The following is a 20,274-nucleotide window of genomic DNA, read 5'->3' on the forward strand; positions in this document are numbered from 1 at the left end:
GTCACTGATGGATTTTATTTCTTATCTGACAAAACCGATTTTTCAACTCTTCAACAAACACTTCCTGAGCATCTAGTGGTGTTCAGAACATTGTGCTCACGCAATGGCAGGAGCAAGGGTAAGAGAGATGACCGCGGGACACAGCAGCTCACAGTCAAGCAGAGCGAACAGGCAGGGGCTGCAAACAAACCTTAAACTTCAGTGTACCCACATTGTGACCTCTCTCTGACCTCTAGCTCTGTCTAGCATGCATCAGCTCTGAACTTGAACTCTACACTCCAGCATTTCCCCCTGACTACCGGGAAGAGTGAGTTTGGGAATCAAATGGCTCAATTTCCTGGCTCAGCATTTAATAGCTGTGACCTTGGGTCCATGACTTCATGTTTTTTTTTAAGTTTCAGTATTCTCACCAGTAAAATGGAATCACTAGGTCAAATCCCAATTTCTACCCAGCAGAGCATCAATCATAAGTGGTTACTCAGTCAGAATTCCCCCTTCCTCTTTCTTCCCACCCCCACAGATGTCTCAGTTTCATGAAGCCCTAATTCTCTTCTTTTAAGGTTTGGCAAAATCTTAGTCTGTAACAAAGGACTCTTTTACATATTCTTCATTATGTTTGACATATACTATGTTAACGGAGCAGACAGAGAGGAAAATAAGGGTTGCTATCTCAGTTATTGCTGGATTCATGAACATTTTTTTTTGGCTCTCTTAAAAAAAAAGAACGTATTAACATCAATTAACACAGTATGCGGAGGCAACAGTCGTAAGTGGATTTTGATTTGCAAATCACATTATTCTTGTCCTGAAATATCTTCCTTGGTTTCCTCGGAACCTGTAAATTGATTTTTAGGTGCGCATTCTAAGCTTCCAGGTTCATAGTTAGAGTGATACAGATCATTTTAGCACCTCATGGCCTTTAACTTATTTGCCCTCTGAACTGACAAAAGTACTAGCTACTGGGAATCTTTAATAGTAGGTGCTCTGCAATATTTTAGTATCATTTATGGTGTTGGTATATTTAGCGAAGTGTAAAACACTTTAAGTAATATGCGTTATGCACTGAAATTGGAAAGAATATGAATTGCCTTTTATTTAATGCTTTTAAAAATGTGTTTATATCCATATGCCTTTATTAGTTTCTACCAGCTAAGGCTCATTTCCCACACAATCTAGCACAGTTGACTACTGATCGATATACTGTGTTAGGCAATGGACATAAACTCTTCCAAACCTTCTTTGTTCAGCTAATCCATAATAAAGGGAAAATATTCTCTTTTAAAGCAGACTTTCTAGAATCTCAATTACTATTGCTGAATCTCTCTGGGCAATTTGAGAACAACAGAGATTTAGAAAGAAAGAAACAGAAAAAAAGGTTATCCCGTAGTAAAACTGCAGGTAACAAGCATGTATTTCAATAAAAATTCTCATGGTATTACTCTAAATGATTAGACTTAGTCCAAAGCTACAGAAAAAATAAGTTTATTTTATACTCATTCCTCAAGTATGGATATATGTCTGTGCATTGCAGAGTAGCTGTTGTTACATGTGAACCACACAGAAAATGCAGCAAAACATGCTTTAAGGAATGTCAGAGCTCTGTGCCTTTAACAGGCCTGCTCATTTCTGGGAGAAAGTTGTACATTGCTTCCTTTTAGCTCATGTTTTAACTATTCCTCTAAAAAAATTCAGTGGATTCCATGCTTTCCTCCACTCTGACTTCCCTCTCCCAAAAACAGGGAAAGGCTTATGTTTATATCTTGGAAATTAGACCAAGAAAGAAAGGATGAAATGCAAGAAGCAGTGATAAGAAATTGGTAAATGCCATCCCCCCAAATGCTGATCATTTGAAAAAAATTTTGGAGTTTCAAAGTGAAAATGGCATGCAACAATAATAGATCAGTTATGAAAAATGTCTGTATCTTATGTGTTTAATAACTTCAAATCACACTTCAAAATAATATGCTCTCTCAGACAAGAAAATTGTCTCAATGGAAATTTCAAACCAGAACTGGGTTACATTTTCCTCTAGAGGCAGTCACAGACTCTTCAAGGCATTCAGAGGGACTATAGATATTAAGGGACTATATTTCTTCAAGTTTTTTTAAAGTAGTCTTTGTAAGTGTCATAAAAATTTTCCTGTTAGGTAAAGGGTTTTATACTAGGGAAAAGTTTTGCAATAAGATTTCATTTAAAAATAGATATATTTAGAAAAATTTGCAATATATTTATTTTATTTTCCTGAACTATAGATTAATAATAATTGTATAGACAACTGAAATCAGAAGAAATTTGCATAGGAGACTTACAATCATAGGAAATTTTAAAATTTCAATTAATTTATAAATATATTGTTGTTACAGGGAGGACTAATGAATCAATTCTGTAGAGAGAATGTAATTGATACATGAGTTCAGGAAGAAGAAAGAATAATGCCCATTTCCCCCACAGAAGTTTGTTCACGTATTTTCTTTAATATTTGGAGCCCATTGGAAACACTTAAAAGAGTGATTTAACAGTTTTATTTTCAATGTGAATGTTTGCAACACTTTAGAATTATGTGATTTGTGAATATTTGAATTTATGTTGAAAATTTTAGAGTCAAATTAAAAATATGCTTTTCTAGTTTTTTTCTTTTTCTGAAATAAGTACATGAGCAAAAGCATTTAAGACTCACTGTTTCAAATAGGGCATTCTTGGAGCATGACTGGATAGGGAATGATATTAAGACTTATTCAAAAGTAACTTCCATAGAAGTATGGTTAAATATTTGTTTTCTGGTACTACAATGGGAGAAATATGCATAAACTAAATAAATAAGGGAAAAGACAGGAAGTTGAGTTCTACCATCCTCCTCTGTGTAAAAACCCTTCTGCTACTTTACCAGGAAGCTAGAAGAATTTTTTTCTTAAGGACTTATGTGTATCTGTGTATCATAATGCATTTATGCCCACAGAGCAAAGCATAAGAGAATCAAAGAAAAGCTGAGTCATGTAAAAAGTTCATGGCTAGATTAACACTGCTGGACCTTTAGGACCCGGCAAACATTATCACTAATTGAGGAAAGCCTTCCTTGACCTCCACTTTGCCCGGGTCAGAGGATGGTCCTGCTGTCTGGGTCAGCCAACTGCCTCTTTGCATGGAGTATGAGCCACTTAAGTTTGAAGACTAAATCTTAATTTAACTTTGTATGCCTGTTCCTAGTACAACATCCAGAATTTTAGTAGTTGTTCAATAAAGATTTATTGAGTGAGTGAATGAAGGGATAGATGAAGAATCTTGGTTCCTAGAATCTAACAGGTGGTCCAATGGCACAATATTTAACTCTGAAAATGCCAGTGATCCATGGCTCAATTGGTAATTTCCTCAGATGTAAATATCTGAGATGACCATCTCTGAATTTCAATGGGAAATGTTTGCCCCGTGAAGCCTGAGATTACAGTCAAGCAGGAACACAAAAATAGCCCTTGTCCTAGGATTTTTGGAGAGATTTTAAGAGACATTATTGTAAGATGTTATAAATCAGAATGTGTCAGATGATGAAGGCAATTTATAATACTTGGCTTTATTCTCATATTCTAAATGGACATGTAATTGTTATGAGTCTCAAACAAGGATGGAAGGAAGCCAAGTGTATGAGAGAATCTAAGATATGCTAAGGGAACCATTTACATTTAATTATAGAATGCATTATACACACTCTGATTTAATTAACTTATATGAACACTAAATAAGGAAGCGGTGTGAGGGTTTTTTACCAGGAGCTGCCATCCCCAGGGGCCATCACTTACTGGATGATGATAAGATCCTCCCATTCTCTGAGTCGCAGGCACCCTTGGGACTGATTGTCCTAAAGCCTTTCATTGAGCCCTGGATCTTCCATTGCTAGCTCCGAGAACTTCAGCCAAAGTCTTTTCCATTCTCTTTCATATCTAATTTAAAAATATAATAAACCTATGTTTTTTAACTCAAACCATTACTGTCAGCCTCAAAGGAAATACATGAAATGACTTGTGTGCTAAAAATATCATGGACAGTTATGGTGGTTTTTCCCTTTCTATGAAATGTACAGCAAAATGTTAAAAGTAATTATTGTTTACCTATGCATCTGCCTCCTCCCAGTTTAACATAAGGAATAGGAGACTAGGAGCATAGACCAAATTGTTTATCTCTGTATCTTAGTGTCTAGAACGTTATTTGGCACATTGAATGAATTAATGAACAATGAATACATTTAAACTAATATAAAATTACATGCTACATTTGAAAAAAATGCATCCATTTTAATTTCTTAATATTGTTTGGCTGACCATAGCTTAAAGAAATGTAGGCATTATGGAGAGATGCCAAATTATAAATATACCGTTGATATTAAAAATAAAGCTTTTGCTAAGGTCATGAAGTCAAATTCTATTTCTAAAAATGTATGTTCTTTCGAATCTGAGTTACACTTAGAACTATAATCAGGCTTGACTAAAAAAGCTGATGATCAGTTCCATTGCAGATACATTTAATCTTAAATTTACATCATACCTTATACATTTGCAAGACCTTTATATTGATTATTTCCTTCACAAACACACTGTGAAAGCAGAAAAAAAATACATAAAAATTCCCATTTCTCAGGCATCTGGCTCAGAGAGGACAGATCATGTTGAGGTGACCCAATTAGAAAAGGCATCAATTTACTGACTTTAAAAAATGATTCCTCATCTGTTCAACTGAGAATGCCCTGTTACCCACTGTATGTTTATCTTGGGTTTGTGGAACAATGTGGTTCACTTATTTCTTGATGATCTTAACTAGAAGAATTCTAAGCCCATTGGCAGACAGTAAGTGCTAAGTTTAGCTAAGATCATTAATGAAGGTAGCTATACAAACAACAGATTTTCAAGTGAAACAAACAATGCCTTCTATTGGGAGAAGATTCTATCTAGGACTTCCTTAGCTAGAGAGAAGATCTTAATGCCTGGCTTCAAAACCTCAAAGGACAGGCTGACTCTCTTTTTAGGGACTATTGCAGCAGATGACTTGAAGTTGAAGCCAGTGCTCATTGACCATTTTGAAGACCCTAGGGCCCTTTAGAATCACACTAAATCTACTCAGCCTGTGCTCCAGAGATGAAACAACAAAGCCTGGTGACTGTGAAACATGGTTTACTGAATATTTTAAGCCCACTGTTGACACCTATGCTCAGAAAGAAAGATTCCTTTCTGAATGTTACTGCTCATTGACAAGGCACCTGGTCATCCAAGAGCTCTGATGGAGATGGACAATGAGATGAAAGTTGTTTTCATTCCTGCTAATACAGCATCCATTGTGCATTCCATGGATCAAAGAATTGTTCTGACTTTCAAGTATTATTATTGAAGAAATACATTTCATAAAGGTATGGCTACCATAGGGAGTGATTCATCTGATGGATCTGAGCAAACTATATTGAAAACCTTCTGGAAAGGATTCCCCATTCTAGATGCCATTTAGACCATTCATGATTCATGAGAGGAGGTCAAAATATCAAAACTAACAGGAGTTTGGAAGAAGTTGATTCCAACCTTCATGGATGACTTTGAGGGGCTCAAGACTTCAGTGGAGGTAGTAAGTGGAGCTGTGGAAATAGCAAGAGAACTAGAATTAGAGGTGGAGACTGAAGATGTGACTGAATTGCTATGATCTCATGATGAAACTAGAATGGATGAGGAGTTGCTTCTTATGGATGATTAAAGAGACTGATTTCTTGAGATAGAATCTGCTCCTCGTGAAGATGCTGTGAAGACTGTGGAAATGATAACAGAGGATATGGAATATTACATGAACCTTGGTTGATAAAGCAGTGGCAGCATCTGAGAAGACTGACTCCAATTTTGAAAGAAGTTCTGTGGATAAAATGCTACCATATGGCATCGCATGCCACAAAGAAATCATTCATGAAAAGAAGAGTCAATCTATATGGCAAACTTTATTCTCTTATTTTAAGAAATTGTCATAGCCACCCCAACCTTCAACAACCACCACTGTGAGTTAGTCAGCAGCCATCAAGCCATTGAAGGGTTAGCCATGGAGGCAAGACCCTCCACTAGCAAAAGATTGCAATTTCCTGAAAGCTCAAATGATGGTTAGCACTTCTTTTTTTCTTAATTGAGGTATTGTTAATATACAATCTTATATTGGTTTCAAATATACAACATAGTGGTACAACAGTTACCCATATAATTAAATCCTCACTCCCTCTACTGAGGTTACTATCTGTCAACATAGGAAGATGTTACAGAATCATTGGCTATATTCTCTATGCTGTACTACTATCTCCGTCACCAACTTATATTATGATTGATTGTATGGAAGGAGAGAAGGCTAGCATTTCTTAGCAATACAGTATTTTTTAATTAATGTATATGCATTGATTTTTTTAGACATAATGCTTTTGCACATTTAATAGACTACAATATAGTATAAAACATAACTTTTATATGCACTGGGAAAATAAAATATTCATTGGACTCACTTTATGGCGATATTCATTTTGTTGCAGTGAACTGGAAACATCTGCAATATCGCCCAAGTCTGCCTATAATTTGTAAAGCATTAAAACAATGTCTGGTACTTAGCAAGAGTTAGATAAGTGTTAACTGTATATTATTATCATTTTTGTTATCCCTATTATTATCTTTGAGCTATTATTAGCATTAGAATTATCTTCTCCTAAAAAGAAAAGACCTCACAGGTCATTGCAGTTCTGTCAGTCAGGAAACAGATGATTTCATTTACTAAGGCTGCTCTGAAGAACTGAGGAGAGAAGTTCCAAGGGGGTGGGGGATCCAAGACTCTGCAATCTAGTTTTTGTTTGACAAATAGGAGTTAGGAAATAAGAGATAGAAACTTTGAGAGGGAATTGCACATAGGCTGGCCAAGTCACTGTTAAAATAAGCTATTTCCATCCTATTGACTGCTTCTCTCAGCCACCATCAATCTCTAATGTACATTGGGAGGGGTTACCACAAAACACTGTCAGAGCTCTTTTCTGATTCTCCATCTTCTAGGATGTTCTGTGTTCGAGTTTCAGATTCACCACATGAGTCATATCAGATTGCTCTCTCTTCAGATAAATAATAGAAATGAGGTGGGTTATTTTGCAACAAAAATAAATGTATTTAGCTATCATTAAGATAACAACTATGCATAAGTGTTATTATTATTATTGTTATTATCAAAAATTGTGTTATCCACTCTCGCTTTCTTATAATCATTTGCCTCATGTAATCTTGAGTGATCTTTTAATGTGAGTTACTTCATTTCACTCCTCTCCCTTACAACCCTGGTTGTTCCCATATGCTAGATGGCACACTGTAGCCACAGCCAGATTTCCCGTCTTCAGGGATCAGCCTGGCACTCCGACATTACCTCCTGCTCCTCTCCAGTACTCAGCTGCCTGCTGGCCCCCATCCTGGCATTTCCTTGAATACACCCTGCTGATTCCCTGCTCAGGGAAGTCCTCCTGCTGTATGTTCTCTGCTGGGTGCTCTTTACCCCCAGAGCTTTCTAAAGCTGGCTCCTTCTCCCACTTTAGGTCCCAACTCAAAAGTTACCTCTTCAGAGCGGTTTTTGTGGAGTCTACAATCTAAAGCAACTCAGACCCTCGCATACCTTCTTGTCTTCTTCCCACCTCCCATTCTGCCCAGTGTCACGGCCCAGTGATTAACCACATGGGTTCCAGTGTCTAACACTTGACTTTGACTCATGGTTCAACCAAGAATTACTTCATCTCATCCTACCTATATGTTGCCTCATCTGCAAAATGAGGAGTTAATAGCACCTGCTTATCAAGTGTGGCCAAAGTATTGTATGGTCCCTTGAGTAGTTCCTGGCAAATGAAGAACATTCTGTAAATACAAGCATTGTTACTACATTATTCATAGTACCATCCATTGTCTGTCACACTTTAGACCAGGACAGAGAAGCTAAGAACCCTGATGATCCTCTGGGCTCATCACTTTGTCCCTGAGGCTTAGAAGAAGACTGGCACCTAGTGGACACCTCTCTGCAGGAAGGAAGCAGCCAATAGCCTCACACACTCATCTCTCTCTCTTTCATTGTCTGTTTCTCACCTTAAAGGCAGAGACTCTCCAGGAACTGAAGATACTTAGGAGCCAAATGAAGTTATTCCACATAAACCTTCTCAAACCCTTAAGATTCTTAAAATCTTTGTAAAACTACCATCTTTTAGTTTTACCAGATGAGACAAAAGAGAAATCGGTGTGATGGCGCTCTCTGCAGGTATAGGACAGCACTACGACGGCCCCTGACCGCTACCCCGACCTCCCCACCGCCCTGTGCTCTGCGGATGGAAGTCGCTACCCCTTCCAAGCCATCTTCACTTGAACTTCTCTAGAAGGTGACCCCACTCGATAGGACCCTTGTCCATTTTGTTCCAAGCTGCGCCCTCATCACCTAGATCAGAACATGCCATGTAGTAGGCATTAGTAAATGTTTATTGAATGAATAAATAAAGGAATTGGAAATGAACTGTTTTCTTTTTTTTTGCCCTCCAAAAGCCTAGATATCTGAAAGTTATTAACAGAAAATATTGATCACTTAGTTGTATATAGGTTTTCAGTACTGAAGTGATAAATATTAAGAATAAAAAAGAATGAGAAAGTAAAAAGACTGAAGAACAAAATTAAAAATAAAAACATAGAATTGAATGGTACCAAATTGCTTGTTAGGAAAAAAAACTGGTCATGTGTTCAAGATTGAAATCTATTTTAAGATAAAATTTGGAGAAGATTTCAAACTCATTGGGCAGTGCACTCCAGACACAACAAGATATATGTACTTAATCTTTATTATTTAAAATTCTTGGCAGTGTTACTTCATGGCAGTTCTACACAAAGCAGATACCTAGCAAATGAGACACTAAAAAACTCACAAGGGGACTCTTTTAGTGTCTCTTTTAAAAAATATTAACTTTATATAAAAATCCATACCCAACAAGGCTTTTTTTTTTTTTTGAGAGGGCATCTCTCATATTTATTGATCAAATGGTTGTTAACAACAATAAAATTCTGTATAGGGGACTCAATGCTCAATGCACAATCATTAATCCATCTCAAGCCTAATTCTCATCAGTCTCCAATCTTCTGAAGCATAATGAACAAGTTCTTACATGGTGAACAAATTCTTACATAGTGAATAAGCTCTTACATGGTGAACAGTACAAGGGCAGTCATCACAGAAACTTTCGGTTTTGATCACGCATTATGAACTATAAACAATCAGGTCAAATATGAATATTTGTTTGATTTTTATACTTGATTTATATGTGGATCCCACATTTCTCCCTTTATTATTATTATTATTTTTATTTTTAATAAAATGCTGAAGTAGTAGGTAGATGCAAGATAAAGGTAGAAAACATAGTTTAGTGTTGTAAGAGAGCAATTGTAGATGATCAGGTGTGTGCCTGAAGGCTATGTGTTAATCCAAGATAGACAAGGGCATTAAAACATCCACAGATGCAGAAGATTTCTCTCACAACAGGGGGGGGGTGAGGTTCTAAGCCTCACCACTGTTGATCCCCAATTTCTCACCTGATGGCCCCCCTGCGACTGTGCTTATCTTAGGTTGTTCCTCCCTTGAGGAATCTTACCCGTCTCTGGCTAACCAGTCATCCTCCAGGGCCATACAGGGAGATGTAAAGTGGGTAAGTGAGAGAGAAGCCATATTGTTTGAAAAGGTTAGCTTTTTACTTCTTTGCAGATTTATGCCCTGTGGCTTCTATGTCCAGCATTTGTCTTGAGGTATGTTTACCACTTGGAGGAATTATGATACTCGGTAAATTCGATATGAGGCACGAATTCTATTTAAGTGTTGTAATTAGGAAGGAAGAAGAAAAGCTATAGAGGTAGCAGACAGAAGAAAACATGAGAGGATTGATTATTTCTTTGACATATCTTCTTGTAGAGTAACTTAAGCATGTATAGGTTTTAAACTACTAATTAAATTGTGCACACACATTAACATAATAGGAATACAGTTACATAACCAAAGCAGATCTATAATTTCCAACCATCTCCAGTGGAGCCAAGAAGACCAGTTAGGCACCTAGGCATTTGTGAAAATTTGACTATGATATGATGGATATTGTCCAACTGTACTTGAACAGTCTGAGAGAAATCGGACAAATTGAAACAACCCATTCCTGGGAACTGTTCCCATCCCATATGTTCTTTTAACAGTAGATAGTCTGTAGTTGTAAGATTTTGGAGCGCTACAACTTGCACTTCTCCTAATTCTTGGTTGAGTTCCAAGAGTATAGATCCAGTCAAATTTGTTGTTTTACTGAAAGCACAGGCCAGCTTAGATATCTCCTTCTTCATTCCAATGGCAAGTCCAGGAACCGGTGGGATGTATGCAGCTACAACTGCAGCATCGCCTGGATCTTTGTTGAGGTTTTTTGATGATCATCTTCTGGTATGAGTCCTCCAGAGAGTGCTGATGTTGGAAATTCTTTTTCATATCGTATCTTAGTTCATTTTCTGGGTAGCCAAATTAGGCTTTGATCCTCTGTATAAACACAAACAGACCCTTTGCCCACACTTTGATATGCCCTTTATACCATTGTGTAGAACTCATTGGAGGTCACCACACAGGAACTGCTTGTTTTTTTTTTTTAAGAGAAAGGAATATTATCAGAAAAGTGTTTTTCCATAGCCGATCATCTGACATCCTTTAAGTGATCAAAATTAAGGATATTTAAAGCATGCGTTAATCGTAGATTTACAGTTAGTTTTATCCTATTAAGGAGTAATTCCCCTTTTCTTTCTTTTTTTTATCTTTAATCTACACTTACATGAAGAATATTATGTTTACTAGGCTCTCCCCTATACCAGGTCCCCCCTATAAACCACTTTACAGTCACTGTCCATCAGCATAGCAAAATGTTGTAGAATCACTACTTGTCTTCTCTGTGTTGTACAGCCCTCCACTTTCTCCCTCCCCCCCATGCATGCTAATCTTAATATCCCCTTTCTTCTTCACCCCTTATCCTTCCCTACCCACCCATCCTCCCCAGTCCCTATCCCTTTGGTACCTGTTAGTCCATTTTTGGGTTCTGTAATTCCACTGCTATTTTGTTCCTTCAGTTTTTCCTTTGTTCTTATACTCCACAGATGAGTGAAATCATTTGGTATTTCTCTTTCTCCACTTGGCTTATTTCACTGAGCATAATACCCTCCAGCTCCATCCATGTTGCTGCAAATGGTAGGACTTGCCCTCTTCTTATGGCTGAGTAGTATTCCATTGTGTATATGTACCACATCTTCTTTATCCATTCATCTACCGATAGACATTTAGGTTACTTCCAATTCTTGGCTATTGTAAATAGTGCTGCGATAAACATAGGGGTGCATCTGTCTTTCTCAAACTTGATTGCTGCATTCTTAGGGTAAATTCCTAGGAGTGGAATTCCTGGGTCAAATGGTAGGTCTGTTTTGAGCATTTTGATGAACCTCTGTCCTGCTTTCCACAGTGGGTGAACTAATTTACATTCTCACCAGCAGTGTAGGAGGGTTCCCCTTTCTCCACAGCCTCGCCAACATTTGTTGTTGTTTGTCTTTTGGATGGCAGCCATCCTTATTGGTGTGAGGTGATACCTCATTGTAGTTTTAATTTGCATTTCTCTGATAATTAGCGATGTGGAGCATCTTTTCATGTGTCTGTTGGCCATCTGTATTTCTTTTTTGGAGAACTGTCTTCAGTTCCTCTGCCCATTTTTTAATTGGATTATTTCTTTTTTGTTTGTTGAGGCATGTGAGCTCTTTATATATTTTGGACGTCAAGCCTTTATCGGATCTGTCATTTACAAATATATTCTCCCATACTGTAGGGTTCCTTTTTGTTCTATTGATGGTGTCTTTTGCTGTACAGAAGCTTTTCAGCTTAATATAGTCCGACTTGTTCATTTTTGCTGTTGTTTTCCTTGCCCGGGGAGATATGTTCGAGAAGAGGTCACTCATGTTTATGTCTATAAGGTTTTTGCCTGTGTTTTTTTCTAAGAGTTTTATGGTTTCATGACTTACATTCAGGTCTTTGATCCATTTTGAATTTACTTTTGTGTATGGGGTTACACAATGGTCCAGTTTCATTCTCCTACATGTAGCTGTCCAGTTTTGCCAGCACCATCTGTTGAAGAGACTGTCATTTCGCCATTGTATGTCCATGGCACCTTTATCAAATATTAATTGACCATACATGTTTGGGTTCATGTCTGGAGTCTCTAATCTGTTCCACTGGTCTGTGGCTCTGTTCTTGTGCCAGTGCCAAATTGTCTTGATTACTATGGCTTTGTAGTAGAGCTTGAAGTTGGGGAGTGAGATTTCCCCTACTTTATTCTTCTTTCTCAGGATTGCTTTGGCTATTCGGAGTCTTTGGTATTTCCATATGAATTTTTGAATTATTTGTTCCAGTTCATTGAAGAATGTTGCTGGTAATTTGATAGGGATTGCATCAAATCTGTATATTGCTTTGGGCAGGATGGCCATTTTGATGATATTAATTCTTCCTAGCCATGAGCATGGGATGAGTTTGCATTTGTTAGTGTCCCCTTTAATTTCTCTTAAGAGTGACTTGTAGTTTTCAGGGTATAGGTCTTTCACTTCCTTGGTTAGGTTTATTCCAAGGTATTTTATTCTGTCCCATGGAAGTTTGGGCTTTGTGTTGTTGTTGTCATTTGTTTCTATATATTCCTTGATCTCTATTTTGATTTGTTCATTGATCCATTGATTATTTAGAAGCATGTTGTTAAGCCTCCATGTGTTTGTGGTCCTTTTCGTTTTCTTTGTAGAATTTATTCTACAAATTGGTTGGTAGTATTTCAATATTTTGAAATTTACTGAGGCTCTTTTTGTGAGCTAGTATGTGGTCTATTCTGGAGAATGTTCCATGTGCACTTGAGAAGAATGTATATCCTGTTGCTTTTGGATGTAGAGTTCTGTAGATGTCTATTAGGTCCATCTGTTCTAGTGTGTTGTTCAGTGCCTCTGTGTCCTTACTTATTTTCTGCCTGGTGGATCTATCCTTTGGGGTGAGTGGTGTGTTGAAGTCTCCTAAAATGAATGCATTGCAGTCTATTTCCCTCTTTAGTTCTGTTAGTGTTTGTTTCACATATGCTGGTGCTCCTGTGTTGGGTGCTTATATATTTAGAATGGTTATATCCTCTTGTTGGACTGAGCCCTTTATCATTATGTAGTGTCCTTCTTTATCTCTTGTTACTTTCTTTGTTTTGAAGTCTATTTTATCTGATATTAGTACTGCAACCCCTGCTTTCTTCTCACTGTTGTTTGCCTGAAATATGTTTTTCCATCCCTTGACTTTTAGTCTGTGCATGTCTTTGGGTTTGAGGTGAGTTTCTTGTAAGCAGCATGTAGATGGGTCTTGCTTTTTTATCCATTCTATTACTCTGTGTCTTTTGATTGGTGCATTAAATCCATTTACATTTAGGCTGACTATTGAGAGATATGTACTTATTGCCATTGCAGGCTTTAAATTCGTGGTTACCAAAGGTTCAAGATTAGCCTCTTTAGTATCTTACTGCCTAACTTATCTCACTTATTGAGCTGTTATATACACTGTCTGGAGATTCTTTTCTTCTCTCCCTTCTTATTCCTCCTCCTCCATTCTTCATATGTTGGGTGTTTTGTTCTGTGCTCTTTTTAGGAGTGCTCCCATCTAGAGCAGTCCCTGTAAGATGCCCTGTAGAGGTGGTTTGTGGGAAGCAAATTCCCTCAGCTTTTGCTTGTCTGGGAATTGTTTAATCCCGCCATCATATTTAAATGATAGTCGTGCTGGATACAGTATCCTTGGTTCAAGGCCCTTCTGTTTCATTGTATTAAATATATCATGCCATTCTCTTCTGGCCTGTAGGGTTTCTGTCGAGAAGTCTGATCTTAGCCTGATGGGCTTTCCTTTATAGGTGACCCTTTTTTCTCTAGCTGCCTTTAAAACTCTTTCCTTGTCCTTGATCCTTGCCATTTTAATTATTATGTGTCTTGGTGTTGTCTTCCTTGGATCCTTTCTGTTAGGGGTTCTGTGTATTTCCGTGGTCTGTTTGATTATTTCCTCCCCCAGTTTGGGGAAGTTTTCAGCAATGATTTCTTCAAAGAGACTTTCTATCCCTTTTCCTCTCTCTTCTTCTTCTGGTACCCCTATAATGCAGATATTGTTCCTTTTGGATTGGTCACATAGTTCTCTTAGTATTGTTTCGTTCCTGGAGATCCTTTTATCTCTCTCTATGTCAGCTTCTATACGTTCCTGTTCTCTGGTTTCTATTCCTTCAATGGCCTCTTGCCTCTTATCCATTCTGAGTATAAATCCTTCCAGGGTTTGTTTCACTTCTGTGATCTTCCTGACATCTGTGATCTTCCTCCGGACTTCATGCCATTGCTCTTGCATTTTTCTCTGCATCTCCGCCAGCATGTTCATGATTTTTATTTTGAATTCTTTTTCAGGAAGACTGGTTAGGTCTGTCTCCTCAGGTGTTGTCTCTGTGATCTTTGTCTCCTTGTGGTTTTTCCTTTTCATGGTGATAGAGATAGTTTGCAGAGCTGGTACGAGTGACCGCTGGAAGAGCTTTCCTTCTTGTTGGTTTGTGGCCTTCCTCTCCTGGGAGAATAGCGACCTCTAGTGGCTTGTGCTGGGCAGCTGTGCGCAGACAGGGCTTCTGCTTCCTGTCCGGCTGCTGTGGAGTTTATCTCCCTGTTGCGGTGGTCGTGGCCTGGCTCGGGCTGCTCCTCCAAAATGTTGGAGCCCCATTGGAGGGGGAGTGGCCAGGAGGCTATTTATCTCTGTAAGGGGCCTCTGTGCTCCCTGCTGGCCAGGGGGTTTGAGTGCCCAGAGATCCCCAGATTCCCTGCCTCTGGACTAAGTGTCCTGCCCTGTCCTTTAAGACTTCCAAAAAGCATTCTCCAAACCAAAACAATAACAGCAACAAAAAAAAATAATAAATGAATACATAAATAATTTTTTAAAAAGAGAAAGAAAAATGCACGATTTTCTTTGTCCTCAGGCGCCAGTCTCAGGTACCCGCTCACTGGTCTTGCTTCCCTGTTTCCCTTGTATTGGGGTCCCTGTCCCTTTAAGACTCCCAAAAAGCACTCGCCAAAAAAAAAAAAAAAATGGCCATTCCCTTTTCTTTGTCCTCAGACACCGGCCTCAGGGACCCGCTCATCAGTCTTGCTGCCCTGTTTCCCTAGTATCCAGGAGCCCATGTATGCACTGTGTCTGCGCTCTGGTCTGGATGTCTGGGCCTGGGTGTTCAGCAGTCCTGGGCTCCCTCTCCCTCCCTGGTGACTCCTCTCCACCTGCCGGGAGCTAGGGGGAGGGGCGCTCGGGTCCTGCCAGGCTGGGGCTTGTATCTTACCCCCTTTGTGAGGCGCTGGGTTCTCGCAGGTGTGGATGTGGTCTGGATGTTGTCCTGTGTCCTCTGGTCTCTATTTTAGGAAGAGTTGTCTTTGTTATATTTTCATAGATATATGTGGTTTTGGGAGGAGATTTCTGCTGCTCTACTCACGCCACCATCTTGGCTCCAGAGCCCCAACAAGGCTTTTAAAAGGATATTTCACTTGTACAAGCGCTCTCTGTAATTTTCTTTTAAGTAGAGCCTTCTCCTGTGAATTTAAAGGACAGTATATCTAATACTTCCATGGATTACTTTCCCCTGGGAGTTAGTACAGTGCTCCCCAGTACATCCTCTCCTATATCCCTAACCTCAGTCAGGTCAGGGATATAGGAACAGGTGCAGCAGGCATTTTTATCCCATTACACAGGTGACCAATTGGAGTCTCAGGGAGGTTAAGTGACTTGTCCAAATCAATGAGGGCAGCCAGAGCCTCAGATCTCAAAACTGATGAACCATTGCTTTTTCTACTACACTCATGGTCTCTCATTGATCTCTGTGAATTTGTCTTTCCACATTGACGATCAGAAGACCAGACAGTAGGCATAGTAAGAATCTAATGTCTTGAGTGATTTAGCCAGTAAGTTAGGAGGTCAACCTCATCCTTCTGGTTATACTATTATTTTATACCATTCTGCCTATGTGTCACTCCTTTTGTGTAGGAAGCCAAGAAAAGAGAATAAGGAGGAAACAAATTCAGACATCCAGAAGTACCATTCATGACTCTTAATCTGGATTCAGTGGACAGATTAGTCAGTCATCCATTTAGAGCTACATAGCCCTTTAGAATTATTGATTAGGTTTCACATTCCCACTGGATGGTTTATTAAGGTACTCTTGGAAAAGGTACTGGTTCTAAGAACTGATTGCTTTGCCTGATAAATGTAAGAGAAGGAGAGATCAAAAACCCTTGACCCAGTTATGAAACATCTACTTGAAAGTTAATATTTTAATTAAAGCAGAGGTTCAAAAATGTCATGACAAGTTATATTATGGTATTTATTATGCCACATTTGAAAATTAGATACAGTACTAGTTTAAAAAATATACTACATGCTATAAGCAAAAGAGGTAATAATGCTACATATGAGAGAATGAAAAGCCAGGAGTTGCTGTAGATACCTAGCAGAGCCTCTAAATGTTTTTTGTAGGTGTACTTTATATTATACAAAATATCCATTTTAATCATTGTTCTCCAATAGAAGGAGTAAGACACAAACACATACAGTCCATTCTTGTTATTTGTGGTAGTTATTTCTATAAAGTTGCCACTAACATTGAATTAGTGAATATGACCCGTATTCCTAGGGGAAATACAGGGTTAGGTTCCTGCAAGCCACTGGTTAGAACATTTTTGCCAACTGACCGATATAGTCCCTTGTTTTATGAATCCTTAAAATAAAGTAGGCTCCATGGTAGACTCTTTAGATGATAATTCCTCTTCCTTAAGGAGGAGGCAGTAGTCCACAGCTCTAATTCTGTTCATACCTGTAGCTCTTGTCTCTTATTCCAGAGATGTCCTAAAGGAATTCTTTCTCCTTAAGACTGGACTTTCAAGGCAAATATTTGAAGATTTTTCACAGCCCAGGTGTTCAGTTACCATAATAGTCCTCTCCTATCTTGATGCATTTTCCCATATTTGATCCCATCCCAGAGTGAATTTACTACTTTATAGTAACACAGTCTTAATTATTAACATGTCATGTCAGAAAACTTTTTATAAGATATTCTCTAGTTATTTTATGTAAGATTTAAAATTTCTCTTGAAATTAATTAATATTTCAGTTGCTGTTGAGTTGTAAGTTTAAAAAAATAAAATTCCCTAAATTATTGTTACTCCTTATCTAGTCTTACAAATGCATTCTTAATGGCTGAATCATTAAATAAATATTAGATTTTATAGTACTGTATTAATACTGAATTTAAAATAGCTTCAAGGAATTATATTGGAAATTCTGTTTTTAAAGAAGATAATTATTTGTTTTCTTTAGAGGGAAATTAAAGATAATTTCAGTATATGGTTTTAAAAAATCCAGAAATCATGAGATCTTAAATATATATCCATACTGCATAGATAAAATTACAAAATATATTTGCACCTTGGAGTAGATGTAAGAAGCAAGAACTGATTTACATGCCATACTTCCCAGAAATTGTCTAAAATTGCCCCCCATAACCTTGCACAGAAAACCCTGCACGAAACTAGATTAGAATTAATCATTAGTACAGTGTGGAAATTACAGGATGGTGCCACACACCACTCACTCAGAAGATGTACTTTTACTGGAATCAATAGAATTTAGCCAAATGAAAGAAAGGTGGTGATATCTGGCTTATAATTTCTTTTCTCAAGAAACTAGGGCAGTTTTCCAGAATTAGATGACATTTTTACCAACACCATCTATGAGTCCTAATATCAGTCCAAGAGGGCTGGAAATACGATTAAGTCTTGGGAAGACAGAGAAAGGCTTGCCCCATTTTGGATCAGGGTTTCTTAGGTTCAAACACAGCACCTGAAGAGACTTCCCTGTACGTTGCCCAGTGTTTTGTCTCTGACTTAGATTTCATAAAGCGGCTCAGGTTCCCTCAGACACTGGAGATGCAGCTTAAGAGCAGTGGGGAGAAAAACAACGTAGTCATCCTGAAGGATATTGGCCAAGTTTCTGCTGCTGGTCAAGGCAGAAGACCCGTGGTTATCAACATCTCTCCAGTGAAGAAGCCTCACTCCATGATAGGCAAGGGCAAAGGAAACCAGAAGTAAGATACGTAGCCACAGCCCTTCTTTTTGGAAGATTTAGGCTGTGATAGACTCGTTTCAGCAAATTTAGATTTTTTTTTAATGTATAAAGACAAAGTTTTCTCACTTGACTTTTCCAAGACAACAGCTTTCTCTGCAGGCCTGGATCTAAATAATTGTGATAAAAATAGTTTCTAAATGGAATGTGAATACTATAATTAATTTTAAAAACACTATAGCAAAGCATACCATAAATTCTAGTTCTTTTTCTAATTTTGAAAATTAGTCATTTTGAAAATCACTAAGTTTGAAATCACTACTAATAAGAGTAGTGAAATAAAATAACCATATGGTGAATTATTGAAACAGATGTTCACATATCATGTCCCTGGGTTCTTGGTGTTTGTAGAGCAGTCAGCTTGCTCTATGGCTGGCTCTCTCCTTTGCCTTGACCTTCACAAAGGAAACTGGAGAGGCTAGTTTATGAACTGCTCTCTGAATAAAGAGCACCAGTGTTTGCAATGGTCTTAGAGTTCCTGTGTAAGGCAGTTCCACAGTGATATCAGCTGAGTTTCATCATCAGAAACTAAGGGTGGTGCAGCTTAGTGCAAAGGCAGCATTGACACGGCAACCCACAGAGCTAACCTTATGAAAAATAATGTTGGACACTCCCCATCCAGTGGATTTACTCAGCATCTAGAATGTAGTTTGTCTTGAATTCCACGAGACTCAAACATCATGTATTAAGGAAAACTACAAAAAATATTCATCCTCAGGAAAATAGAAGTAAAAGGTACTCACGCCGTAGTTTGGAATATATTATACTCTCCTCCCTCTTGGTGACAAAATGATTGACCCTTGGGAGAGAAGAGGTGGCAAGAAGCCTTCCATCTCCATTAATAGTTTCTTTCAATTGACAGAAGATGGAAATAATTGAATGTGCCAACAATGATTGCCACTTCACGAAATTTGCAAAATGGTGTTATTACATATCTAGATTTTTAAGTTCATTTGATATCTTATTTAAAAGGCTTTATTTTTTTTCCTTTATTTTTGGAGGACACTAAAATTGTGACTATTTAATAAAAAAGAAAAAATGGTTACCAAGTTTCTAAACGTGTCTCTTTTCTTTTAACCCCATAAATACCATTATGTTTGAATTTCTGTAATAACAATACACATTATTTGTTTTTGTCAAGAAGAAAGATAAAAATAGAACATCACAACTGGGAAAAAGGGGAGAAAGACCAATATGTCTTGATTTATCCTGCTATATTCTATTTTTAGTGAGTGCCTCAGGGTTTATAAGCAGTTGAGAAATTATTGATTTTTTTTTCTTTCCAGCGGTTTACCTGTGTAAGAGAACAATGCAAAACAAGGCCAGGCTGGAGCTGGCAGACTACGAAGCTGTAAGTACAAAGGACTCGCTGGCAAAGCGAGTCATGACATAAACAGGAATAAAGCCTGTGGTCATTTCTGAGGACTGTGTTTCCTTCCTACATGTACAGAGGTTAAGGATCAGATTTCCAGGGATCAGGCAGTTTACTGAGTGAAATGCCCAACTTGCTTGCTGCCTCTCCTCATTCACCTTGAGCACAGTGAAACTCTAACACACAAACTCAGAATAAAAGGGGGAAGCATATTTTATTTGCTAAATGGACTTAAGGGTAAAAGCTTTAGATATATACTATCTATAGTGAAAACATCCCAACTTAGAGACTGAAAGAGCATTTACCCTGGAAAAATCACTTGTGCAAAATCCTCAGGTTGATCTCCCAGCAGGTAAAATTAACCTGGTGTAATTTGTTCGGGCAGTCATTATGCTGTAATTTGCTGAGTTTGAAGTGCCAACCAGAAATGATGGGGGGCTGCCACGGGTTTGCATTATGGCCAAGAACTGGATAGACAGACTCAGTGGAATGACTACTTCCTGCTTCTCAGGGCTGGGGGAAACAGAAAATCCCATGGATTAGACCTGAGCACTCTTTCATTACTAGATAATTTTAGAATTGTGGGCTTTTAGTTGTGTTCTCTAGAGTCAATTATTCCTAAAAATCAGTATGGGTGATAGATTTTCCTGTTTCCT

General features: G+C 38.1%; 1 protein-coding gene across 13 annotated transcripts in view; it reads left to right on the forward strand.

Moving 5' to 3' along the window:
• Positions 1-20,274, forward strand: part of RGS7 (regulator of G protein signaling 7) — a 425,240-nt gene that overhangs the window by 334,493 nt on the left and 70,473 nt on the right. For all 13 annotated transcript variants that reach the window (XM_073216755.1, XM_073216756.1, XM_073216753.1 and 10 more), the window contains one exon: positions 19,533-19,597. In XM_073216755.1, coding sequence (XP_073072856.1) covers positions 19,533-19,597 — 65 coding nt within the window. The remainder of the gene's footprint in view (positions 1-19,532; positions 19,598-20,274) is intronic.

Source organism: Manis javanica, chromosome 11 (genome assembly GCF_040802235.1).
Source record: "Manis javanica isolate MJ-LG chromosome 11, MJ_LKY, whole genome shotgun sequence".
NCBI lineage: Eukaryota > Metazoa > Chordata > Mammalia > Pholidota > Manidae > Manis > Manis javanica.